A 24,099-nucleotide genomic window follows, 5' to 3' on the forward strand; every position below is an offset into this window, starting at 1 on the left:
ACGGGATAAAAGAGGTGAGAAATGGGTTAATGGGGGTAGAAAACAGAATGGCCGCTCAAGAGAATCAAATGGAAGGGATGCAAACGGGGTTAGAGGGGTTAGAAAACAGTATGGAAGGCAAATTGAGGGACATGAGGGACCAAGCGGAAAGGGAAGTTAAACAAATGGAGCAGCAGATAGAGGGGGTCAGAATGGGGGTAGAAACCAAACTGGATGCTCACAGGGAGGAAATGGAGCAGATGAGGGTGGCATCTGGGCAGGAGATGCAAGTGATGGGAGAGGAGATCAGAAGAGGAGTGAGTGAGGAGGTCGGAGGAGTGCGCGAGGAGGTGAGGCACTGTGAGGAGCACATGGAAAAGGAGGTGAGAAAGGGGACTAAGTTACAAGGGGGCATAGAGGACCTGACGCAGGAGGTGGAGCAGCTGACGGTGGGACAAACGGAGTTAGTGGAGCAGGTTCAAAGGAACACTGCGGTATTAGGAGGTTTAAAAGCGACACAAAACGACATAAAAAACGACTTGATAGCGACAAAGAGGGAATGTCAGATGGTACGTGAGGGACTGACAACGAGGTTGGACGAGGTGATAGAGGTAATGGAGACGAAGGACCGGCAGGTGAGGACGCACCTGGAAACGGTCAAGGTAGCCTTAGAGGATGAGCTTGAGGAGACGTACCGGGGAATAAAAGAGGTGAGGCACAAATTAGAAGAAGTGGAAGAAGGGGTGAGCGAAATTAAGAAGCGACGGAGAGGGGATAACAAAGAGATAAAAGAGGAGATAAAAGAATTGGTCCAAAGTCTGTGTTTGGATCGTGATGTGCTCATTAACCGGATGAGGGATTCGCAGGTGATGGAGGAGAAGCGAAGAGGAAGAGGACCCGGTGTAAGTGGTGACCAATATGGTCGTGCGTATGATGCGCCAGGGGATTTAAGAAGCTTGGGGGTCGAGATAGACCCGGGTGTTCGTGAAAGGCCGTTGGTGAGGTGTGTGACAGGTCTGGTGTGCGAAAGAGGAGGTGTGCGAGAAAGTCCGACTCTGGGGTGTGTGAGGAAAAAGTGTGTGCCCAGGAGTGAGGGTGTTGGCGAGAATGAGTCGGTCGTAGCGCGTGTGCGAGGGAGCACATGGAAGCGTGGTGTGGTGAGTGTTACAGAGGGTGTGACGGGAGAGTGTGCGCAGGAGTGTGCGCGAGAAAGGTGTGTGACGGACAGGTGCATGAGGAAAGAGTGCGCTGTCAGAAGTAAGGAAGAGTGTCCACCTGTGGTGAGTGTTACAGAGGGTGTGACGGGAGAGTGTGCGCAGGAGTGTGCGCGAGAAAGGTGTGTGACGGACAGGTGCATGAGGAAAGAGTGCGCTGTCAGAAGTAAGGAAGAGTGTCCACCTGTGGTGAGTGTTACAGAGGGTGTAACGGGAGAGTGTGCGCGAGAAAGGTGTGTGACGGACAGGTGCATGAGGAAAGAGTGTGCTGTCAAGAGTAAGGGTGAGTGCGTTGTCACGAGTGGAGGTGAAAGTAGTGAGAGTGACATGGAGCGTGAGTTAGTTGTGACAGGTGAGCGAGGATGTACACCTGGGATGGAAGGATGCACACCTGGAATGGTAGAGCGTGAGTGGGAATGCACGCTGGAGTTGGTGGTGAGGCACGTGGTTGGGTGTGCGAATGAGGGCACACCTGTGATTGTCACAGAGGAGGTGACAGAGGAGGGGGCGCGAAGAGGTGTTTTGGTGAGGTGTGCTACCAACGAATGTGTGCCAAAGTGTTCGGTGGTCAGGTGTGTGACCAAGGCTGCGAGTGGAATGGGTGTGCCTGGGTGTGTAAGGAACGGTACGAGGAGCATGGGCACAGCTGGATGTGTGAGCAAGGAACGGGCTGCGGGGTGTAAGCGTCCAGGTGAAGCATCGACGTTACACGGGTTAGAGGTTAGAGCGACTTTTAGCCGAAGCAGGCCCTCGGTGCGTGCTGGGCCTCGCTTTGAACGGCCGCGTCCGTGCTCCACTAGGCGGAGCGGGCAGCCCGATAGGAAGGGTCGTTATGGCGACCACGTTTTGTTGAGGCGTGCCGGCAGGTCGAGATCGGGACATTGGATGGCTCCACGCCGAGGTGGTGCGTGGGATCTCGGCCCGGGTAAGCCCCCGTCCCTGCCCCGAATGCCGGACGCATCCAGCCGCTGGCACAAAACAACCAGCATCCATTGCCTGGCTTTACGAAGCCGGGCTTTGGACAGGGATTGGCGCACCGAGAGGTATTAGTGAGTCGACTGGGTGATGAGGTTAGTGTTTTGGACCCAAAATTAGAGAAAAACAAAATTTGATGATTGGCAAAGGATTGGCAGTAGTGATTGGCAGATGATGGGCAGTGATTGGCAAATTTTTGATTTGTTGAAATTTGATGTGCAAAATTGGTAGTGAGAGACCCCCGATGTGGTGGGATGGCAAATCCACCATCCTTCCCATGTGTGGGGCAAAGGAGCAATAGCTTATGGGGTGTATGGCAGTGAAAACTAGCCCGGGTGGGTTAGGATATTGTGTGTAGGGATCTAGAGAAGATGACCTTAGGTAACGTTAAGGTTAGTTAGTGACTGATACCTGTAGTGGGGACGCAGGTAGATTAGTGTGGATTATAATGACGAGGGAGCGCAATAGTTTAAAGGGACGACTGGGAAGCGCAAGTTTCAGAAGAGAGTAGTTAGCTGAGATGATGCTGTGTGTGTGAGAATTGAACAGGTGTGATTGCACAGGTGTGCAACTGGACAGGTGTGTGGAGCAGTGTATGAGTAGTGAGTGTGTGGATCAGCGCGAATGCGCTTGGGGAGAGAAGGGTGCAGGTGGCACCAGGTGTGAGAGCACAGGTGTGCAGGTACAGGTGTGTGGAGAGAGTTGGAGTGAGTGGTACGGAGTGGTGTGCATGGTGCGAAGGTGTGGATGGGGGAAGAGTGGACCCCTTTCACGAGCACCCGGGGCGGGTAGTGTAAGTGTTAGGTAGAGGGTATAGGTAAATTGTGGTTGGATATTGGCATTTGTGGTGCGGTTGCAGAATGGTGTTGTGGATGGGTGCATTAGTGTTGTGGAAATGGCTGGGCGTGTAGCCTGTTAGTGTGTGTAGTTGGTTGGGCACTCCACCACTGTGAGGATGTCGGCCAGGTGAGGCCGCAGGTGGGCTCTGGGAGCCGGTAGTTGTGAGTGGGTGCCTGAGGATCCCGGGTGTGGATCGGGCAGCCCAGTGCCAGAGAGGGCACCGAGTGGGGAGAGAGCCAAAGGGCCTTCCCCAGGTAGTTAGGTTAGGGTAAGGAGCAGGTAAGCTCGGAGGCAACTGCAGTGGTGGAGGTGTGCAGGTGGGTAGACCCACTGGGAGAGGTACACGCCACAGCCCAGAAATTGTACGAGGGCACCGGGAGATGAATCGGGGGAGTGAGACCCCAAATTGAAGAGCACCACAGTTTGGCCAATGGGAATTGGTTTTTAGAACCCATAGTGTAAGAGGGCCAATGGTTTGGCCGGAGAAAGACCCCGGGTAGTGTAAAGTTGTTAAAGTCATTTAGGAGATAGTTAGGATTGATGAACCTGTCGCACCATACGCAGCCACTTACCTGTGGTGATGATGATGACTCCACACCTGTGTTTTCTTTGTTTTGTTGCAGGAGATGAATCGCTGTGTGGATTTGTGAGACGCATCACGACGTGGATGAGACATTGGGGTGATTCCATCTCTCCCTCCCTAGGAGGGACTGATGATGAATTGGTGATGGCAAATTTTGATGTGCAGTTGGAGATGGCAAATTTTGATGAGAGTTGAAAATGGCAAATTTGATTGGTTAGGAGGGAGAGAAGACGAATTTGGTTTATGGGAGGAACGGGGAAGACAGTAGGGATGTTTGTCGATTTGTAAAGTAGATGTTTATGGGTAGTGTTGTGTTTTGTGGATACAGTAAGGGGTAAGGGAGGGGCCATGTAGGTTACCTGGTGGGGGGGGGGGGTCGTACGATAGGAACGTACCTGTCTCACCTGGTTCCCATGTGCCCCCAGTGTGCATTACCTTATATTGCGTGCACTTTTGCGCCCTTACCACCTTACTCACTTGTTTCTTCTTTTGTCTCCCACCTCCGAGGATCTGGCTTTGGGGTAGAGAGAGAGGAGAGAGAGGTGCTGGCTACGCAGTTGTGGGCCTGCACTTTCGCTGCTTGCTGCCTGGATCGATACACCATATGGACCGCAATGTTGGTGGCCACCCACAATGGACCGTAGTTCTTTTGCGGCCAAGCACCACCCGTGGATGGACCTATGGGTCAACGTGGCACCTATGCCATACAGGTGAACCACTTTTAGTTGACACCAAGTGCACCACAAGAAGAGCAAGAGACACCTGCAGGGTTAGGGGTTGTCGCATTTATTTTTATTCCAATGAACAATGGTGACTGCACCGATTGGTGGTGGGGTGGTGCTTTTGATGCTCGGGAAGGGTGCTCTGCACGTTATTAAAGGCCGTCGGCCACAGAGCACTCGTGGGTTGGTGTATCGATGCTGGCAAGCGCGCTCTCTCTATGCATAACATCTGCATGTGTTCCTCCAAAACAGGTCCTGGATCGTAGTGTAAATAGCAGCATAGTCTTGTAAATAATGCTCCCTACCGGCTGTATGTTTAGTTTGAGAATTCTTTCCGGATTCGGTTATCCTGTGGGTGTGTTTCTGTGAGGAGAAGGGTGCAACGTCGCAGGGGGACATATTTACTCATTTGTGAATATCTGTAAAACTGTCGCACTCAGGGTAGAGTTAATAGTAGAGGGAACTACATTGCGTGCCACACTAAAGTAGGTAAAAATTTATCGGGTCGGGACGCCCCGAGGGTAGAGAAGGGTGCAATGTTGCGAATATGGAATTTGGCCTCCATATCCGCTTGTAAATATTCCCCTATTTTCTCCAATACTCCCCAACTTTCCCCGATCCCCCATTCCCTAGTCCCATTGCATGTAAATAACAATCAGTAGAGCCGACCTTCCCCTTATTCCCCCATTAAATGTCGTGCCCAGGTCCACCGCACCACAGGTAGACAACTTTCGGACATCTTCCTAGTTATTCTTATTCTATGTCAGTTAAGGCCTCGTCTCCATTAATTATGACTCTTCGTTGCACCAGAATGTGATTATATGGCATCAGTAGTGAGTTTAGGACCTTTCCCATACCTCCTCCCATCTTCTTCCCCAAACAACAACAATAACAACAACTACAACAACAATTACAACAACAACAGAGGGGATGGCGGCGGAGCGGGGGAGGATGCGTCCTCACACCGGCTCGATTAGCTCCAGACCATGCGCTCCACGGGGTTACCCCGAAGGGGCTGGCTGTCAGCTCCTCGTCGGGGGCGGAGCCAGTAACCCCCCCCGCACGCACCCAATGAGAAGCAACGTGCCGATTCCACGAGGCGGAGCTAACGAGCCGAGGGCGTGTCACTCCCCGCCGGATATACGCGGCCACGCGCCGGATGTGACGTCAGATTCGCCCCCAGCTGGAGAAAGACGGACCTGCGAGCGCTGAAACAGATGCGCCTCAGCTTGGAGACTGGAGAGAGAAGCCACCGCCACCCCCAGCGCGACGATACCTCCCCGCATCTCTGGACCGGACCGAGTCGATTCTGCCTTGAGCCAAGAGTGCACCTTGAGCCATCGCGACCTGCCTTTCCTTTTCATCAACCCCCGTGTGAGTCAGCATTTTGTCCCGTGTGTCTGTCGTCTGTCCGGGGTTAATATAAGAGTGTGTCTAAGTGCCTGTCTTCCTGTAATATACCTCTAGCCCCTGTAATCTAACCTTTTTCCGTACGAATATACTTGAGAATCGAAACGTTGGTGTCGTATTGTGTGATTGTAATCCAGCCGGGTGTCTTCTTTTTCTTATTGAGCCAGCGTGGCGCGGCTTCGTCAACGTCGAGTATAGTCGGGTAATTTGTGCGGACACGACGGCCATTCCGCTCGGCCCACTTTAACATCAAAGTCGTGTCTGTAACAATACATATATACATATACATATATACATATATACATATATATATATATATATATATATATATATATATATATATATATATATATATATATATATATATATATATATATATGTGTGTTTTATCATTGCAGAACAATAGGACTTTTATGTCCAGTTGTAGTATCGTTGCAGTTTTTTGTGGTTGTGCGGAATCTGGTTCTGTTCAGTTGTAGTTATTGTAGCGTCGGATAAACTACAGCAACAAGAACAGCAATTTAATGATAACGGGTACAAGTATCTTTCAGCCGATGCATTTTTTACCGGATAGCAACACAATGTGCTCGAACTGTGGTGATTGCCAGGGTACACTATGCCAACTTACCGTGCCATTTACCACGGTACACCGTTCCAAAGGAACCGGAACCAATCCTTTCCATTAGCCCAACTTCATCTTCTCGTATCTCCCAGTGATAGCATGAATCACGGCCTCGTGGAAACTAGAGATTAATGAAAAATAATAAAGAAGGAGAAAAACCTTCAGTTTTCAAGCCTTCCCAAATTTAAACTTGACACAACAAAATGTAGAACAAACCGTGTATACCACGTAGAGCTACATACAATGCGGGCCGGGTCCGTGGAGCTTGATTGCTTTCTTTCCTTGATTGCTGGTGAGCGATGGAGTCGTCCTGCAGGCCGGCTTTGTCCTACTTCTTGAGGATCATCACTCAGTCCTGCTGGAAGTGGAGGGGGGTGGGGGAGAGGGAGTGCAGGGATAGGAATGATGATGTACTGTACTACATACTACTACTATTGATACCGCTACTGCTACGACTACATAAATAGAAAAACAAATAACGTTCGTTTTAATTTAAAAAAAATTTAAACCAAATGTTTCCACAGACACTCAGGAAAATGTTATAAAAGGCAAAACTGCAGCAATAACCAAGTACTGTACTGTGCTCTCTTTTCATGGCACGATCAACCAAATCCCAAAACATCCCAGGCTCTCTCACCTGGTTCTACAAGTATGGGTGGAGGTAGCTCTATCTGGTTCTGCAACAGCTTCTGTAATACAAATGAAAAAAATAAGAAGCACATTATTGGAACAGTTTGGCTTGTTTCGTGCTCCCAACTGAATAAATGGTTCTTGACCCTCAGAATCCAAATCTCATAAGCTCTCTGTATTTGTCTATTGTCTGCACTGCAGTTATCCCATTTAGGATAAGTCATTTTACTCAACTTCTCCCCTCCCCTTAGTTGTTGATTAGAAGAACTTGTATCTTGTATTGCATTCGTGCATACTCTTGCATTTCAATTAATATTCATGATTATCTGCCGGTATGAGTTGGTGGACATTAAAAAACCCATGGTGTCCTTTGTGAAGAGTAGGTGAGCTTTTGCCGGCACCATGACCAAGTTGCAAATTCCTGCCCTAACTGCTGCTGGGAAGGCAATTGCAAACAACACAGTATAATACATGTCAAGAAACTGTTTCTGCAGCACCGACGCTCTGTAACAGGATATGGTACATCGGAATCAGAATATATTGACAAGTTTTGTCATAAAATGTCGCTCACCTGCAGCTCAGAATGAGGAACCGGCACTGTAATGATGCCGGCAATGTTTGGGGTGGAGCTCGAACGGTCACGTGATGTCAGCTGCCCATTCTCACCCTTAACTGGTGGGAAAGAGAAGGTGGAAGACTGGCCATCGCCAGGTCTGGTGAGAAACAGTGGTGGAAGAAAAGATGATGGAAAGCAGAATTCCAATGGTTAATACAATATGTCAAAGTTCAACATTGAATATTAAAAGTAAAGAATGAAATAAGGAAACAATGAGAAGTGAAAGCAAAACTAATCTATTATATATGAAAGGCAGTTCGTTTTTAGACTATAAATGCAAGTATGCGTGGACGAACTGCCTACACCCCATTAGTTGGACAGCTGGCCTGACTCCACCCACCACACACCACACACTCCACACTCCACCCTCTTGTGCCAGCCCATGGCCTAGTGCAATTGGAATTATCCGAGCGATATAACGAGGATGTATTATATATGCAAACAAGAAAGAGCAATCAGAGATTGCAAACCCTCGCCAGGATGTATTTTCAGTGGTTTTTAAGGCTTTTGTGTTAAAACAAATATGGCGGCCGAACCACGTAACCGATGACGTCGTCATCATTTTTTCCCTCCACCAGTTTATGCCGACATGGTGCTCGAGAAATTTCATCTTGATAGGATGAAGTTTTGTACTTGTTGAATCATGACGTCATAATGGAGGCACCTATGACATCATTAACATATTTTATTCCCCATGGAGAGTTCTTTACAATGAGCCATGTCTCAATTTTTTCTATTCCGCACTTTTGGAGATAGAGGTGCAAAGTTTTTCGATTTTTCCAAGATGGCGGCCGAACCACGTGACCTATGACGTCATAAGTATCATTTAAAAAATTATACAGGTGGAGTTGCACCTATGGTGAAAATTTCCTGTCAATCGGACCAACGGTTGCAGAGAAAAATCATATTTATTCTGTGCGGACAAACAGAAACAGACAAACAAACAAACGGACTCAAATACAATACCCTCTCCTCTGGCGAGGGTAATTAAGCAGTAGCCATGTTTTTGTTTCATGCATGTACCCAGAGTTATTTTGATTATTTTTGGGAGTGCTCACAGAAGCGGTTTGTCGCCCAAATAAAGGTACGGATAATTTGTGTAACAATTGAAGGCTTTTGTGCGTAATTTTGGTTTTATCCCGAATTTCAAGGCTGAATAGTGTGAAAATACAGAAGGGTCACCCATCATTTTGATGGGCTTTTCTGCGAGCGAAAAATAAAAATAAAAATTCATGTCCATTTCTCAGTGAAACTCACTTCGCCGATTGTGGAAGAAAGGCCGACTGTGGCATAGATGAAATGTTTTGCCTGTGTGATGCCATTGGCAAATCTTGTGGAAATCCCCCTGGAGCAATTTCATACAACCTGCATCAAAAAAGATAAATTGCGTCTCTTGGATATGCTGATTATTTACACAGAAACTGTAATCAAGAGTACCGCATTCAGTATAATAATGACATTTTAACAAAAAAGCATCACAAATGCAAATCATACGAACTGTTATGAAAAGGGGGGGGGGGGGGGGGGGGGTGGGAATAAAAGAAGAAAAAAAAACAAACAAAAAAAAAAAACACAAACACAGAATACAGATGTAAAGAAACAAGGACGGAAAGAAAAAACTGAAGAAAAATATATATATAAATATATAAATAATAACTGCTGTGGTTTGTTGGGAGGTGGGGGGAAGGGGGTAGACTGCCCCTTAATGGGTATTTTAGTGTGGGGCAAACTGTGCTGCCATGCGCCAAGCAACTTCCTGCATCAGACTCCTGTCCTTATCTTGGCAAGTCAGCTGCAATTCTTTGTGTTCGAGTACTCCAGCATTTTATTTTTGCAAATGAATTGTTTGGCATTGCTGCCAATAATCCAAGAATTATGATAGGTTTTCACTGCCCAAAAGGTCCTACGTAGGACTATTGGAGAGAATAAGAAGAAACCTCTCACCACATTGGTCCTATTGGCCGAAGTGGTCTAGAAGCTGAGATTATATGGCAGGGAGGGCAGGAAAGGGAAATGATGGGATGGGGTGATCCTATTTGGCATATACTTCTGAGTAGTTGATACATTTCCTTCCTTCCGTGCATCGGCTGTGAATCAAAAGTCGAAAGCACCTTAAATGAAGGATGGTCCAAGGAAAAGTCCACCTGAATATCTGATACATTATTTGAGTCAAAATGAAGAATGAAGTCCATGAATGAAGTCCAGCCATTTTTTATCATATACAGATACAGGGCTTTCTGTCATATGTTAACTGCAGTACCTGGAAGCATTCATACGACAGTACCACTACCGATAGGCCCTGGGCCAATTTTACATGCGAGTTTGGTTTTCCCCCTCGGGATGCCTGGGCACAATTGCAGGTGGTTAGTCAGGAAGCGAAAGGAATTACCACACCATGTGTCAAAACAAGCGTTACGCCTAGGTCCCCCGTCGGGGAAGTGATGTGAGTTGACAAAGTGGAAGCCGCAGAAAACATGCTATGATATGATATTTCGCTCACAAGGTTCAGACATACATGGAGGCGGCCATCTTGGATTTTGACGTGGCGACCCAATTTTCAATAGCGTTCTTCCTTATGCCTAGATACACCCACACACCAGATTAGAAGTTGGTACTTCGCTTATTTTTCAAGATATTTCGTTCACAAGGTTCAGACATATATATGGTGGTGGCCATCTTGGATTTTGACGTGGTGACCCAATTTTCAATAGGGTTCTTCCTTGTGCCTAGATACACCCACACACCAGATTAGAAGTTGGTACGTCGCTTATTTTTCAAGATATTCAGCTCACAAGGTTCAGACATACATGGCGGCGGCCATCTTGGATTTTGACGTGGCGACCCATTTCAATAGGGTTCTTCCTTATGCCTAGATACACCCACACACCAGATTAGAAGTTGGTACTTCGCTTATTTTTCAAGATATTCCACTCACAAGGTTCAGACATACATGGCATCAGACATACATGGCGGCGTGGATTTTGACATGGGTTGCACCCACACACCAAATTCGAATGCCAATTTTACATGCGAGTTTGGTTTTCCCCCTCGGGATGCCTGGGCAAAATTGCAGGTGGTTAGTCAGGAAGCGAAAGGAATTACCACACCATGTGTCAAAATAACTGCCACACAGTATTCACCGACTTTGAGTGCAAGCTGTTTGAGATCGGTATGGCCGACAGCTAAGCTCCTGCTCCTTTACCTGAGCACGAATGGACCAAAGCTTCAATGTTGGTATCAAACTAGGAAAGAAATTCCTGTCTTGGTATTCTGAGGATTGGGCACCAAACATCTGAGAGTCAGGAGAGTCCCAGGGTGTGTCTGAGCATGAAGATTTGGAGGTGCCAGGGTCTGGTCAAGTACGGCTTGGAGGTGCCAGGGTCTGGTCAAGTACGGGTCAAGTACGGATTCGTCACTTCCGTTGTTGTGGTTCTCATCCACTGTAAACATTTTTGGTTGCATGTACTATTATTGTTATCGTTTAAGTGAATTGGAGATAACTGTTTTCAAAAGGTAAAAAAAACTTAATGCTTTAAAAAGAAACCGGAAACCGGATCGGGAACCGGACGAAGAAGAAGAGGAAGAAGAAGAGGAAGAAGGAGGCGGAGCGAGTGAGGTCGGAGAAGGAGCCGAGCTGCGTTGAGGTTTTGAGCAAACGCTGGCGAACGGGGGTCACAAGTGAACTTTGGGTTTCCTGGGAAAGGGATTCCTGCGACAGAGTTGTTATCGCTGTGACAGATAAACCGGCGTGACAGGTTTTGCGGTCGATTCCGAAGAGAATCATTGGAGTGCCGTTACGTCTCGAGAACGGACCCGTTGGCCATTTTTGCCTTGCGCCTGTTTTCGCATGCTCCAGGTTTTTCACCTCGCTTCAACCATTTCAACGCATCCAGCCATTAACCTGGTGTGTGTGTGTGTGTGTGTGTGTGTGTGTGTGTGTGTGTAACGTGAATTTTGAGTGGGAATTTGCGGTTTCGCCATGTGGGGAGCCGTTGAACATCCATGCCCGAAAGTGTGATTTCCCAGCCGCCTCTTGAGGACACTTTTGCCTATCTTTGGCAGTGTGACTGTCAACCGAGCGGGATTCTGGTCTCGATACAACATCGTTCTGACGATCACTGGAGTGTGGATCGACTTTGGTTTGAAGCTGGGACAGACATTGGGAATGTTATTTTCGCTCACTTGGAGCACAGTGAGTTACATTGTACGAAACTGATGGTACCATCATAGGAATGATATATTGGTTGTATAATTGATTAATATTGTTATTGTACTGTTATTTTTGTGTGACCTTAATACAATACTTGTTTGTTGGTAACAATTGGTGTGGTTTCACCATTGATCTTTGACACACAGAATAACACATCTTTCTGCCGTGACTCCTCTCGAGACTCGGAGGTACAACGTGACCGGGGTTTGGGGAGGAGCACGTAACAGTCTGAGCATGAAGATTTGGAGGTGCCAGGGTCTGGTCAAGTACGGCTATTGTAGGAGTCTCTCAAAGTTCAGTTAAATCGAATTTCTATCTTGCCCAGCTACTTCCTGCTGAGCCCTGATATGCTGTCTGGAAAAAGCTTTCGATAGACCTTGTGACAACTTTCTTCTTCTTGAGACTGGCCCGTACAGTGAACCACTCTCCCACCCAGAGGTCTGACAGACAGATGACCATTGTAGACAATGAGGGAGGACACCAAACTATATAGATTGAAGGGGGGAAACTCTTATGGCAGACATCAAGCAGAATCCCAAACTTCCTCTTGAAGATTAGCCACTCCCAATGCTAGTGTGGCAGATACATATGGGCTTTTCATGCAAGGATGAAGCTGGATGTGATGGAGGAGGTGGAACTATTCTGAGCGAGTGATTAATCCATGGGACCTCACAGTGCCAAAGAAGTAACCTTCCATACTGCCGGACCCCAAGTTTTGGATGGCCGTACAAAGCTGGTGGCCAACTTTAGCCTTCCAAGTTGTGAAAACCCTCACAAAAGCGGCCTGCCCGACTGGTGAACCAAGTACAATCATACCTGTGGCCGGCCCTCAGGGTAATGTCTGAAAGAAAAAACCTCCAGGGCCAAGAATGAAAAGTGTTCGATCTTCAGTGGGTTCATATACAGGTATACATTTCTTAGTTATTGCAATTTGTGCGAGGACACTGTAAATTTCAGACTAAAGAAATGGTACAAGTGAACTGACCAAGCTTTAAAGATGGACCTCAAATTGGCATTTGGCCTGGATTCTAGCATGTCCATCACATGATTCTGGACAGTTTGGACACCAGGCTAACTGAAAACAATAGTGGCCTGAAGTCCCTCAATTTGGTAGTCAAATCCAAAATGTTGAGTCCTGGCTCATGGACTATAAGCAGCCAGGCATCAACAAACATTCTGCATTGTGATTGGCCAAAATCCCCATTTCTCTTTGTGAGGAGCCTGAGGGCCAAAAGGAGGAATGCAGAAAAAGTAGCAGCGTCTTGGAGGACACGACTTTCACCCATGACTGTGCAGGCAGTGTATAGCAACTTAGCCTGGCGGGGTCCTCTCTGAGTGGTCGAGGAAGTTCAAACTTCCAACCACAGGGTCCTGCAGGTGAACCTCATTGGATTATAGTGGGGCAGAATCCACCACTCCTTATCTGAAGGTAAGACAGGGGCCAGCAGGGACTGATGAGATAATCATATCATCAATGAGGTGTTTTCCTTACAGGGCTTTCTCTGTCTCGTGTGTAACTAGGGCAAGCCCTTTTTTTTTTTTGAGTCAAATGTGCGGCCATAACAAACTCTTCCTGCCAAATTAGCATCAGGATGTCCAATAAAACATTTTTTGAGGGTCATCTTGGAGCGAGGGGGAGGGGCCGATTCTTCAAACAACTAGATGGTATTCATAGAATACTTACCCTGCACAGTCAACTTGTTGCGAGCCAACTGTTCTGTTTTTGAACATTTTTTTCCTTTGATCCAATATGGCTGCCAGACCACATGAGCGATGACATCATAAATTTATATTCTCTAATATAATTGTTGCATAGATCATGCTCAATACATTTCAAACTGATCAGACTAAGCGGTGTCCCTGTCGAATTATGACGTCATAATTATGGCACCAATGACATCGCTAACACCTATTCCCAATATGGAGTTCTTTACAATGAGCTAGAGTCCCTGTATATAGAGAGTTGTGTCAACTCAAATTTGGACGCCATTTTGTGTCTAAGTGTGTCGGATTAGATATACATGTACATTCGCGATATGGGGTGATATATTCTAAACCTGCTAAAAAAAAAAATTTACTGCACATATTTAGTCTTATTATTACATACAGGTGATATTTGTTTTGTCAAAAACTCAGCTATTGCCGTGAAAAAGAGCTGTGTGGTGATATTAAAAGTGGTATGGCAATGCATATTACAAGCCAACACTGCATATAAGAGCTAACATTATAAGTAAGACAAACCAATGCTGTCGTTCTCTGAATTTTAATAACTTTTAGAAAGGAGTGTGGGCATATCCAATATTTTTTAAAGGGTGCCGAGAGCAATTCCGGTGTAGGACTTCCAGCCGACATATAGTCTAACACACTTAAAACAAATTCTGTACGTGGTATTGCCATATTTCTATAGTGTACAACTTTAGTTTTATCGACATTTATATTCAATTTCCATTGTAATGATTTAACAAACTGTTAATTAATTAATTAATTAATTAATTAATGGAAAATTAATTCCCTCTGAAAAAGTACAGTGACATTGCCCGCAGACTACCCAACCGCAGACCAGACAATGTCACTGTACCGGGACATTTCATCAATCAATGACAATATGCGGTCCGCTAGGACTACCCGAAAAAAATTGAGCAGGGTTCTTCCCACGGAAATGCATTTTTGGTCAGCTCCTTGAAGATTATAAACAAACACAAATCACTTCCCTTTAAAAGGGTTTTCAACGGACAGACAACCAAAAAAAAAACGAGCAGATAGAATTGCTTTTGAACATCGATCATCAAGCGGCGTGGGCCTACCTGGCAGAGTCTCGAGGAGTCGATCGCTTTCCAGCTCTTTCGTCTGACTTTCGCTTCCCAAATTTGTCTTCTGACGTTATCACTTGGAAATCTATACATCTTATATTTCCCAGATTGGTTTGAACAACCAAAAGCAGAACAACCAGTCATTTTGTTTGGCAATAAACAACATTCCCGTACCAAGCTGACGTTCACGCACGGTGAAGTTAGACACAAAATGGCGCCACGAAATCACGTGACCAGAAATCTCGGGTCAGCGCATGGCGCAACTCTCTTTATACAGGGACTCTACAATGAGCCACGTTTCAATTTTTTCCATTGAGCGGTTTTGGAGAGATAGAGGTGCAACACTTTTCAGTTTTTCCAAGATGGTGCCTGTAACACATGACCTATGACGTCATGATTATCATTCAAATATTATAAAGGAGGAGGCGCTGCGATGGTGAAAATTGTGCCCATCAGACCAACAGTTGTTGAAATTCTTTTCATAATGATCGGATGGATAAGTGTTGTATTTGTTGAATTATGACGTCATAACGAAGGCACCGATGCATCATTAACATATCTTATTCCCCATAGGGAGTACTTGACAATGAGCCAGATCTCAATTTTTTCCATGGAGTGGTTTCAGATATAAAGGTGCGAAGTTTTTCCAAGATGGCGCCTTTACCACGTGACCTATGACGTCATAATAATAATTAAAATATTCTACAGGAGGAGGCCATCCGATGGTGAAAATTTCATGTCAATCGGACCAGCGGTTGCCAAGAAGATGAAATTTTTAAATGCAGACACGCATGGCACACGTATGTAACTGAATGCTTACCCCCGCTTTTCGCTTCGCGAGCGCAGGGTAATAACCTCTCCCAGCAGTTTTCCAAAAAATGAACATACCTCCGTTTTATAACAAGAGACTAGGCTTCATCCACACACCCTTTTTTGGAGGGCCACAGTGATAGAGAAGGCAAATGTTGAAGCACCCAGATAGATTCATTTGCAGGGTTCTTGCGAAAAGGGCAGAGTGAGATTTGGCCTAAAACCACCCAATTTGACTTCCCTCAGCTAAAGCAAAGAATACGAAACCAGGCCAGAATGGAATTGACATCACAAGTTAGTAAAATTGTCTGGCCTCCCTAGCTTCCACTGAGATTGGCAAAAGAAGCCGAAAGGTCGACAGCAGGACCAGTGAGAATTATATTGGCGCCGTCAAGGGAGTCGACATGTATGTGGGGATGGGCACAGATGGGCGAAGCGCCGGCACAGACATAAGCATGGATGTGTGCTTTGTCAACTTGGACGTGGATGCAGTGGAAACAGACGTAGTCTGACCAGATGCCAGGAACAACGGACAAGGCTCTACCGTAACTTTAAATAGGGAGAACATCCCCTCTGTGAATCAATGAAGGCCCAGGGTAGTCTGGAGAGGATCTTAAGTGTCATTGATTTAACTGCCGAATGATGCATTCAACCAAGTGAACTAATGCAAACGAGCTCAACATTATTGGAGGTCGAATTGCTTCACCATTCCTGTGACCATGTATGCCTCTTGGAAACTATGAATGTAAGGAAAGACATCGCGAAAAGTCTCATGTCGCCTTGTTGAAATTGTGCAGCCATCCATGAGGCAGATCTGGCATTCCATCAGGAAAGCCACAACATTCTCCAACCTCCCCCACCCTTTTCTCCCATCCTCCTACTCCACTGAAATCTGGCACTTATGAACCAATATGATAGGAATTTAAGTCATTGGAGATTGAAGGAAAGGAAACAGCACAGGATAAAATAGAAAAAGAAAAAAAATGCAATCACAAATAAAAACTAGATGGTATTCAGAGAATACTTACCCTGCGCAGTCAACTTATTGCGAGCCAACTCTTATGTTTTTGAAAAAAAAAATTCCTTTGATCCAATATAACTGCCAGACCACGTCAGTGATGACATCATAAATTTATATTCTCTAATATAATTGTTGCATAGATCACGCTCAATACATTTCAAACTGATCAGACTAAGCGTTGTCCCTGTCGAATTATGACGTCATAATTATGGCACCAATGACATCGTTAACACCTATTCCCCATATGGAGTTCTTTACAATGAGCCATGTTTCAATTTTTTCCATACAGCGGTTTTGGACATAGAGGTGCAACATTTTTCGGTTTTTCCAAGATGGCGCCTGTACCACATGACCGATGACGTCATGATTATCATTAAAATATTCGAAAGGAGAAGGCGCTCCTATGGTGAAAATTTCGTGTCCATCAGACCAACAGTTGATGAAAAAAATTAAATGATCATATCAAGCGTTGTACTTGTCGAATTATGATGTCATAAGGAAGGCACCGATGACATCATGAACATATCTTATTCCCGATGGGGAGTACTTGACAATGAGCCAGGTCTCAATTTTTTTCCATGGAGTGGTTTCAGAGATAGAGAAGTGCGAAGTTTTTCCAAGATGGCGCCTGTACCACGTGACCTATGATGTCATAATAATTATTAAACTATTACATAGGAGGAGGCGCTCCTATGGTGAAAATTTTATGTCAATCGGACCACCGGTTGCAGAGAAAATGGATTTTTAAAATGCAGACATGTACGGCACACGGCACACGTACGTAACTGAATGCTTAACCACGATTTTTGCTTCGCGAGCGCAGGGTAATAAGATGTGCAATCTTCAAATACAATATTTTTATGACGAAGATTGGAAGAGGAGGAAGTGTAGAAGCTGCCTGACTGATGAATACACCATTCAAAGACTCAAGAAGAACAGTATTTTGAGTTAAAGCAGCAGCATCAATAGGTGTCACATAGGTTGCCATACCGCATGCGGTGCATATTGACGCAGACCATCGGTACATCTGTGGAACAACGCTGGTGGAACTTGCAACCGCACGTTTGGCAGCGGAACCCTTGGAACAAGAACTTCATGCATATATCGCAAAAAGCGAGTCTGTAATAGGTCTTGCGTACCTGCGGCAGACAATCGTTTACATTTAAGGGTGAAGGAATAAATGCACACAGGTTGATCACTCGATTACAAAAAACACAAAACAAGAAAGCATCGCAAAATGCAGAGCCAGTCCACGTCCGCTTTGTACTTGAATTAAAGTGGACGAAAACAACAGCTAAAAACAAAAGATAAAATGTATTAACTAGTGTTCTCCATATTCTCAAAATAAAGGTTTGTTGAATATTTGATGACAAAAGTTCGAATAAATAAATAAAAAGAATCACGAAAGCGACAACAAACCTGTCAGTCTTGCGCTGCACAGTGGACGGGCTGCTAAGGCCTATTTGTATTCACTGTGACTGATATTTTGGATCCAATGATTAATTTGTCTTCTCCGTATTCTCATATTAAGTGTTTGTTGAAAGTTTTATGACAAAAACTCGAATGGTATTGCAAAAACCCATCTTCCACTGCCAGGGGGGAGGGCTAACAAACATACCAGAGAATATCTAATGATAATAAGAGGAAATACAACAATAATAGCCCCATGGGAGACTGACTGTTATTCCCCCATGGTTTCTGAGAATATTTTAAAATAAACTACCTGAATTTGAGACAAAACCTCCGTTTGGGGCAAAACCTCCCTTTTACCTCCTTGAAATTGGCAGATCTGGATGTAGATCACAACCCCATGAAACCTTACTGAACTGATGGATTGTACCAAATTTGGTCCATAATCGCTGAGGTAGTTGTGGAGAATATTTTTTTAGTGAAAATGGGGGATTCAGGGAGGGGCCTGTGGCTCATTCCCAGGGGAGATACGGCTATGAGGATTCACAATGCAAGGTTAGGGAATGGTCCCGATGCCTCGTGGCAAGTATGATCTGGATCTGTCTGGCAGTTTCGTAGAAGAATATTTTTGAATGAAATACAGTACCAATATTTGGGGAAAAACCCCCCTTCAAACCTCTTCACAGGGGGCACATCCGGATGGGGAGCACAACCTCATGCGACCTTGCTGTCCTGATGCATCGCACCAAATTTGGTCCATATCAGTCAGGTAATTTGTGAGGAGAAGATGCTCGAGTCAGATGTTAACAGACATTGAGGTTACTTCATTGACAACTGAAGTCTGTTAACAGACATTGACACTGGGACCCACTCTATGAGGTCATTTCAGAGAAATAACTCAATAAACCTGCACTCGTACGCAGCTTTATAAAGAACTAGCAAGGCTTCCTGACTTTCCCCAGTGCTGCTCTAATCTAGTTGGCATTTTGAAGAAATCTAATTTTTAATTTTTTTTTAATTTGTGGATGCAGAAACACTTCCCTCACCCACTAAGGAATGAGATCAAGGATCATTTAATATTACCTTTCACATGGCTACAAAGGCTTATTAGGCACTAAACAGGGGTTTTTCAGTAGTGAAGCCACTTCAATATTTGGCTATTTCCTTCCTTCCATCAAAAATGATGAAGAACCTTTCTAACCCACCATGTTTAATTCTAGAGGGTTCTAATGGATTGTAAAGGTAAATTCTAAAGGGTTCTTCCAACAGGTTCTTCCAAAGGGTTCTTCCAAAGGGGTCTTCCAAAGGGGTCTTCCAAAGGGGTCTTCCAAAGGGGTCTTCCAAAGGGGTCTTCCTTCAGATGCATATGTGATATTTTTTAATCCAAGTTTTCTACTATATAAGAGAGATGTCTGTCTGTGTGTGTCTATCTGTCTGTCTGTCGCCATTTTTCTCAGAGATGGCTGAACGGATCTTCGTCAAACTTTCAGTGGTTCATCAGTGAGTGGCCTGGGAGTGTTTTAGGCAAAAAAATAAAATAAAAATAAAAATTTGAAGAAAAGAAAAGATCGTTTTTTTGGAGTTAAAATATATATAAATCGCTCGATAGTGCCTAAGCTTTTTAAAATTAATGACAGTTATATACAAGTACACATTCGCATAAATGAATACAAAACAATCAGACATTTGAATACAAATAAATCAAACAATTCCGGTAGTGTACGAAGTTGGTAGTATGGCCTCTTCTACCCCCCCCCCCCCCCCCCCCCCCCGCTCGGCAACGCCGGGTACTTCTGCTAGTATTTTATAAGTTTTTCAAAATTTTGTTTGACTAAAACACAACAGCACTCACCCTTGAAACTCTGAATGTTTGACGAAGATCCGTTTGGCTATCTCAGCAAAAAATGGTGACAGACAGACAACTAACTCTCTTATAGTAGAGATACATATGACACCAATTGTTGAACAGCCATAGAAAGCTTTTGGCCAAACTATTTCACCAACTGTCTGACCAAGTCTGATGTGCACCTGAAGACGATTTGGGCAGGAATTTGCAATTTTTGAAAGCGCCAGTGACAACTCCCGTACTGTCCACAAAAAGTGCCGTGGGATTTAAATAATCCACAACTTAATTATTCAAGTGGACAGGAGTACAGTGAAATGTCCATCCGAGTGACGGCCCACTGAGACAAAACTCTGTCTCAATCCAAAAGTCTATATTCGGTTCAGGATTCAAACCGAGACCAGACTGCTCCTCTGAATCCGCTAACTCTACAACATCCAGACGGACTACATCCCTCTATCTCATAAAAAATATTGATGTATATATAAAGTAAAAAAAAACTAAATAGTGTCCTTCAATGACTCTCGTTTACCAATTTCACCAATTAGTAATGACCTCTGCCCATGAAGGTGCACAAGAGTTATCTCAAAACGTTGACGGAATTGGATGAAACTTGGTGGACAGGTTGTGTGTGTGACAAGGATGAATTGCTTAGATTGTTGTGAAGATCTGAATACGGATCTGAATACGAGAATTTTTAAAATGATTCTTCACCATTGAGAGATCAGGCCAAAAACTTTATATGGCATGTTATTTCAAAAGGTTTTGGACCTATTTTGACAAAGGTTGGTCGACGAGTTGGGTAGGTAACATGAACAAGCCAATTCGATGTTGGTTCAGGTACAAACACAGATCCAGCCTATGTGGGATACATAATGTAAACTGTTCAACCTGGAGGAGGTTTGCACTCTACCGATTGACGTTGTGCTTCTACATAATTGGATATGCCACAGTTTTCATCTCTTCTCTCATCTCATCTCTCACACATGAAAATAACATCACTCCCCCAAAAAAGGACTCGGCATCGTCATCGCAGAATCAAGAGCCAATACAGTCAACAAGTACGAGCTTGCAGTGAACCTCATGTGTAAACAAATCATGAATGATTTACACAAAAAAACGAAATATATGTCACAATGGCTGGCAGGATGGCCTAGAGGTATGCACACTCACCTGTACGCTGTCTAACCTGGGTTTGAATCTCTACCCACCTATAAACGATCGTCCCGGTGTTTCACTTACAGGGCGATTCATCATGTGTGTGCTGTCCCTCGGATGGAGGTTAAAGGGGCATCCTATCTCTTGGCATTAGTTGATGGATGTTAAAGATCCTATGGTGTCCTTCGCGATTAGGCGAGCTATCGTCGGCACCATGAGCAAATTCCAAATTATTGCCCTCGCCTCAATCGAACGTCAGGCTTGGCCAGCCAGTGCCTGAAAGACTTAAGGCCACACTTCCCCCGGTCAACCCCACAATAATGTGGGAATAATTGTGGCCATTAATGATATTGTCTGTAAAAGTGCAATACCTGTTCAATATCCTAGCTCGGACACTGCAATGACACACCTGCCGATATTTTTTCAGTCAAAATGCATAAATACCATAATATAGCTAGTGACATGATGTTGGTGAATGCACCGTTTTGTATTTATAATGCCTTGTGCTTTGACGTAAAAATTCAAGCCAGAATCACTTTCAAAATGACATTCAATCTAACAATCATTTCCGTAAATAAACCGTCATCTCAATACAGCAAGAGGCCAGTTAGCCAATCCAACTGCTTATGCCGAGCAGTTCACAGCAAGTGCACCAAGTTGTGCAATTTCAGAATGGAGCTGCAGATCGTTTACACCATATCCCGAGGATCAAACATAGACTCACAAAATTGTGTGTGGTGAGCGTAATATCATCAAGCAGCTCCACGCGGAGTTCTTCAGCCTGGAGGCTCCCCAAGTCAGAGTCCCATCCGACCAAAGACTTCTGCCTACACAAAGAACAACTCAAACATTGAGTGAAAGATTGGGGATGTAAGAGATCTGGATACAAATTCTGAAGAGGTATTCTACCTACAAACCCTCAATTCAACAAGCAACAATAAGGGAGATGATCAAGTAGCCAAAGTAAATGTGAACATAGCGCTGCATCAAATTCATTTTGTAAGCCCACTCCTCCATGAGGATACTACCCTAAAAATAAATTTAAATACGTGACTTTCAAAATGACGTATGAATGCTAAACGAGGCCTTTTGAGCATGAGCTGTGTTTGTGTATGTGTTCACATTGACTCGGTTCTGCTTGCCGGGCACTTTTAACCTGATGTTATGAGCATAAAATCTGTAATTCAAATCGGTTTTTAAACATATCAGCATTTAGACCAAAGAGTGGGAATTTCAACATGGTTAACCATAACTGTTCTGTTCCTGAATGTAAATTGGACTCAAGAGAATATAGGAAATAGAAGAAATATCCGTATAGATGCGAGGAGTTGAGTTTGTACAATTTCCTGTTTCATACAAGCTAGCGGTGGCCATGGTTGTAACGTGCACGTACATGAAAGCTCCAATCTACGAACCTTTCACGGTCACACACCAGAGGGTTTTTGCAGTAAGGGCTGCAAGGTTATCAACTTTTTGGATGAGTTCATCAGAAAGTTCTCCAAATATTTTGTTCTGCAGAGGCACACCCTTTTCTCACAGGTACGCTTACAAGTACTTTCAGCTTTTCAGAAACCATTTCATGTTACAATCCTAATCTGGCACACATTATGTACTTATGGCCACCGCAATGGACTTCGTTACTTGGGGTTTCTGCGCATACACGCTGAGCATTCTGGGGCGGATTACGCCATTTTGAAAGTCGCGTATTACTCACTTTTCATACTCTAGCTTGAAGCACAATCTCCATTATGAATGTCTTTCCCATTGACATACCCGTTTGTGACAGCGTACACAAGGCAGCATCCTGGGACCAGCCCTCGTTTCGACAAGGCTTTGGTCAAACACTCCAGCAACGTCACGCCAGCTTGCACCGTTAACTGCGCACGCACGCACACGCACACACAACTCTCCAAATTGCTGCAGCCCAACTGCTGTTCTGAAGACGCTCAAGTGAGAGTGCTTCACCATATACCATACAATAATTAAAGTAAGCAAGGCCAAAGGTTGTATTGCAGTGATTTAGGTAAATAAATAAAAAAAACGCATTTAAGCAAAGTATTGTGAACAAAAAAGAAAAAGTCCAAATTCATGGGTAATGGTGTTCAGAGGTGTTACTACAATAATCGCAATGCATCTATGCCAACAGATCCAAGTGAGTGATGGTGAGATCATACCACCGTGCGCTGCTTGTTGGGCAAAGAAACACGAACGGTGGTGTGGGGAGACGAAGGACGCCCTCGAGGGCTGAGGTCGGGGGGACTCCCCCCGTCTGTCACCTCCAGACTCATCATCATGCTGTCAGGAATAAAACAAAAAGGGGCACGTAACGAAGCACACTGTTACATCATAGAGAGAGTGCACACACAAACTACCACACCATTTCCCCCTTTTGCCTCAAATTAAAATGTTAAAGATGTCATTCGTCATGTGCAAAGGCTTTTCACATTAAAAAATAATTTAGCATTTCATTTACAGCCTCAAACAATCAATACACACATGAGAGATGTGCAAAGGCATGCAAATGAGAATGGCATGATTGAATAGCATTAATGAGAATGAATGACTAGCATGGAATGAGAAAAAGCACATGAGAGATGTGCAATACTGATGTCCCTGTTCCCTACTGTTGTGCTTCCCTCTTTCTCCCCCTCTCGTCTCGTCTCCCACTCCCTTTATTATATGTTCTATGTGTTAGAAATTTTAGGAGCCTCTACCAAGTAGAGAAAAATGGGAAAGAAAGCTAAACGTCATTCTAATGTGATAATCAATACAGACACGCCGGTTAGAAATGGCGGATACACAACACTACGGATGGGTAGAAACTCAAAATCACAATTCGATCGAGATATTATCAAACCAGCGAATGTTTCCACATGCAGTAAATGGCGAAACTGCTTATGCTGAACCCGCGTTCTTGTTCACATGATGGGATGAGGATGCGTCTGGCCTTGACCAGCTGGGTGAGCTTTTCTGGCGGTAGTTTTTGGACATGTTGAACATTGAAAAAATTATGGAGTTATTCGTCTCGTGGTAGTTACCAGCCTGCCTGCGGGCTGGCAGGAGCACTACCTGACCTCACATTTCAATATGTACTTTCTAGCGGCCTTTGGTGGCCTCAAAACGGAGGTCAAGGCCAACGAGTAGTAGCTCAACACCTTGCCCAGATTCTAAAGTACCGACATCCAAATTTTGGGGTCTATAGGCGATACGGTTTGGCCGTGAAAGAGCATGTACAAATGCACAAAC

The 24,099-nt window shown here is 44.7% G+C and overlaps 1 protein-coding gene across 3 annotated transcripts in view; it reads right to left on the reverse strand.

The window, feature by feature from the left end:
- The window catches only part of LOC137438176 (serine/threonine-protein kinase A-Raf), a 153,490-nt gene that overhangs the window by 78,338 nt on the left and 51,053 nt on the right, over nucleotides 1–24,099 (reverse strand). For 2 of the 3 annotated variants that reach the window (XM_078766501.1, XM_078766503.1), the window contains exons 2-10: nucleotides 23,028–23,148; nucleotides 22,627–22,730; nucleotides 21,578–21,680; nucleotides 17,433–17,581; nucleotides 8,849–8,956; nucleotides 7,547–7,688; nucleotides 6,983–7,034; nucleotides 6,588–6,703; nucleotides 6,352–6,466 (exon numbers count right to left, since the gene is read on the reverse strand). In XM_078766501.1, coding sequence (XP_078622627.1) covers nucleotides 6,352–6,466; nucleotides 6,588–6,703; nucleotides 6,983–7,034; nucleotides 7,547–7,688; nucleotides 8,849–8,956; nucleotides 17,433–17,581; nucleotides 21,578–21,680; nucleotides 22,627–22,730; nucleotides 23,028–23,147 — 1,009 coding nt within the window. In that variant the 5' untranslated portion in view covers nucleotide 23,148. The remainder of the gene's footprint in view (nucleotides 1–6,351; nucleotides 6,467–6,587; nucleotides 6,704–6,982; nucleotides 7,035–7,546; nucleotides 7,689–8,848; nucleotides 8,957–17,432; nucleotides 17,582–21,577; nucleotides 21,681–22,626; nucleotides 22,731–23,027; nucleotides 23,149–24,099) is intronic. The other variant, XM_078766502.1, reaches the window with a different exon arrangement.

This window comes from Myxine glutinosa, chromosome 12 (assembly GCF_964187855.1).
Source record: "Myxine glutinosa chromosome 12, kmMyxGlut1.1, whole genome shotgun sequence".
Lineage (NCBI taxonomy): Eukaryota > Metazoa > Chordata > Myxini > Myxiniformes > Myxinidae > Myxine > Myxine glutinosa.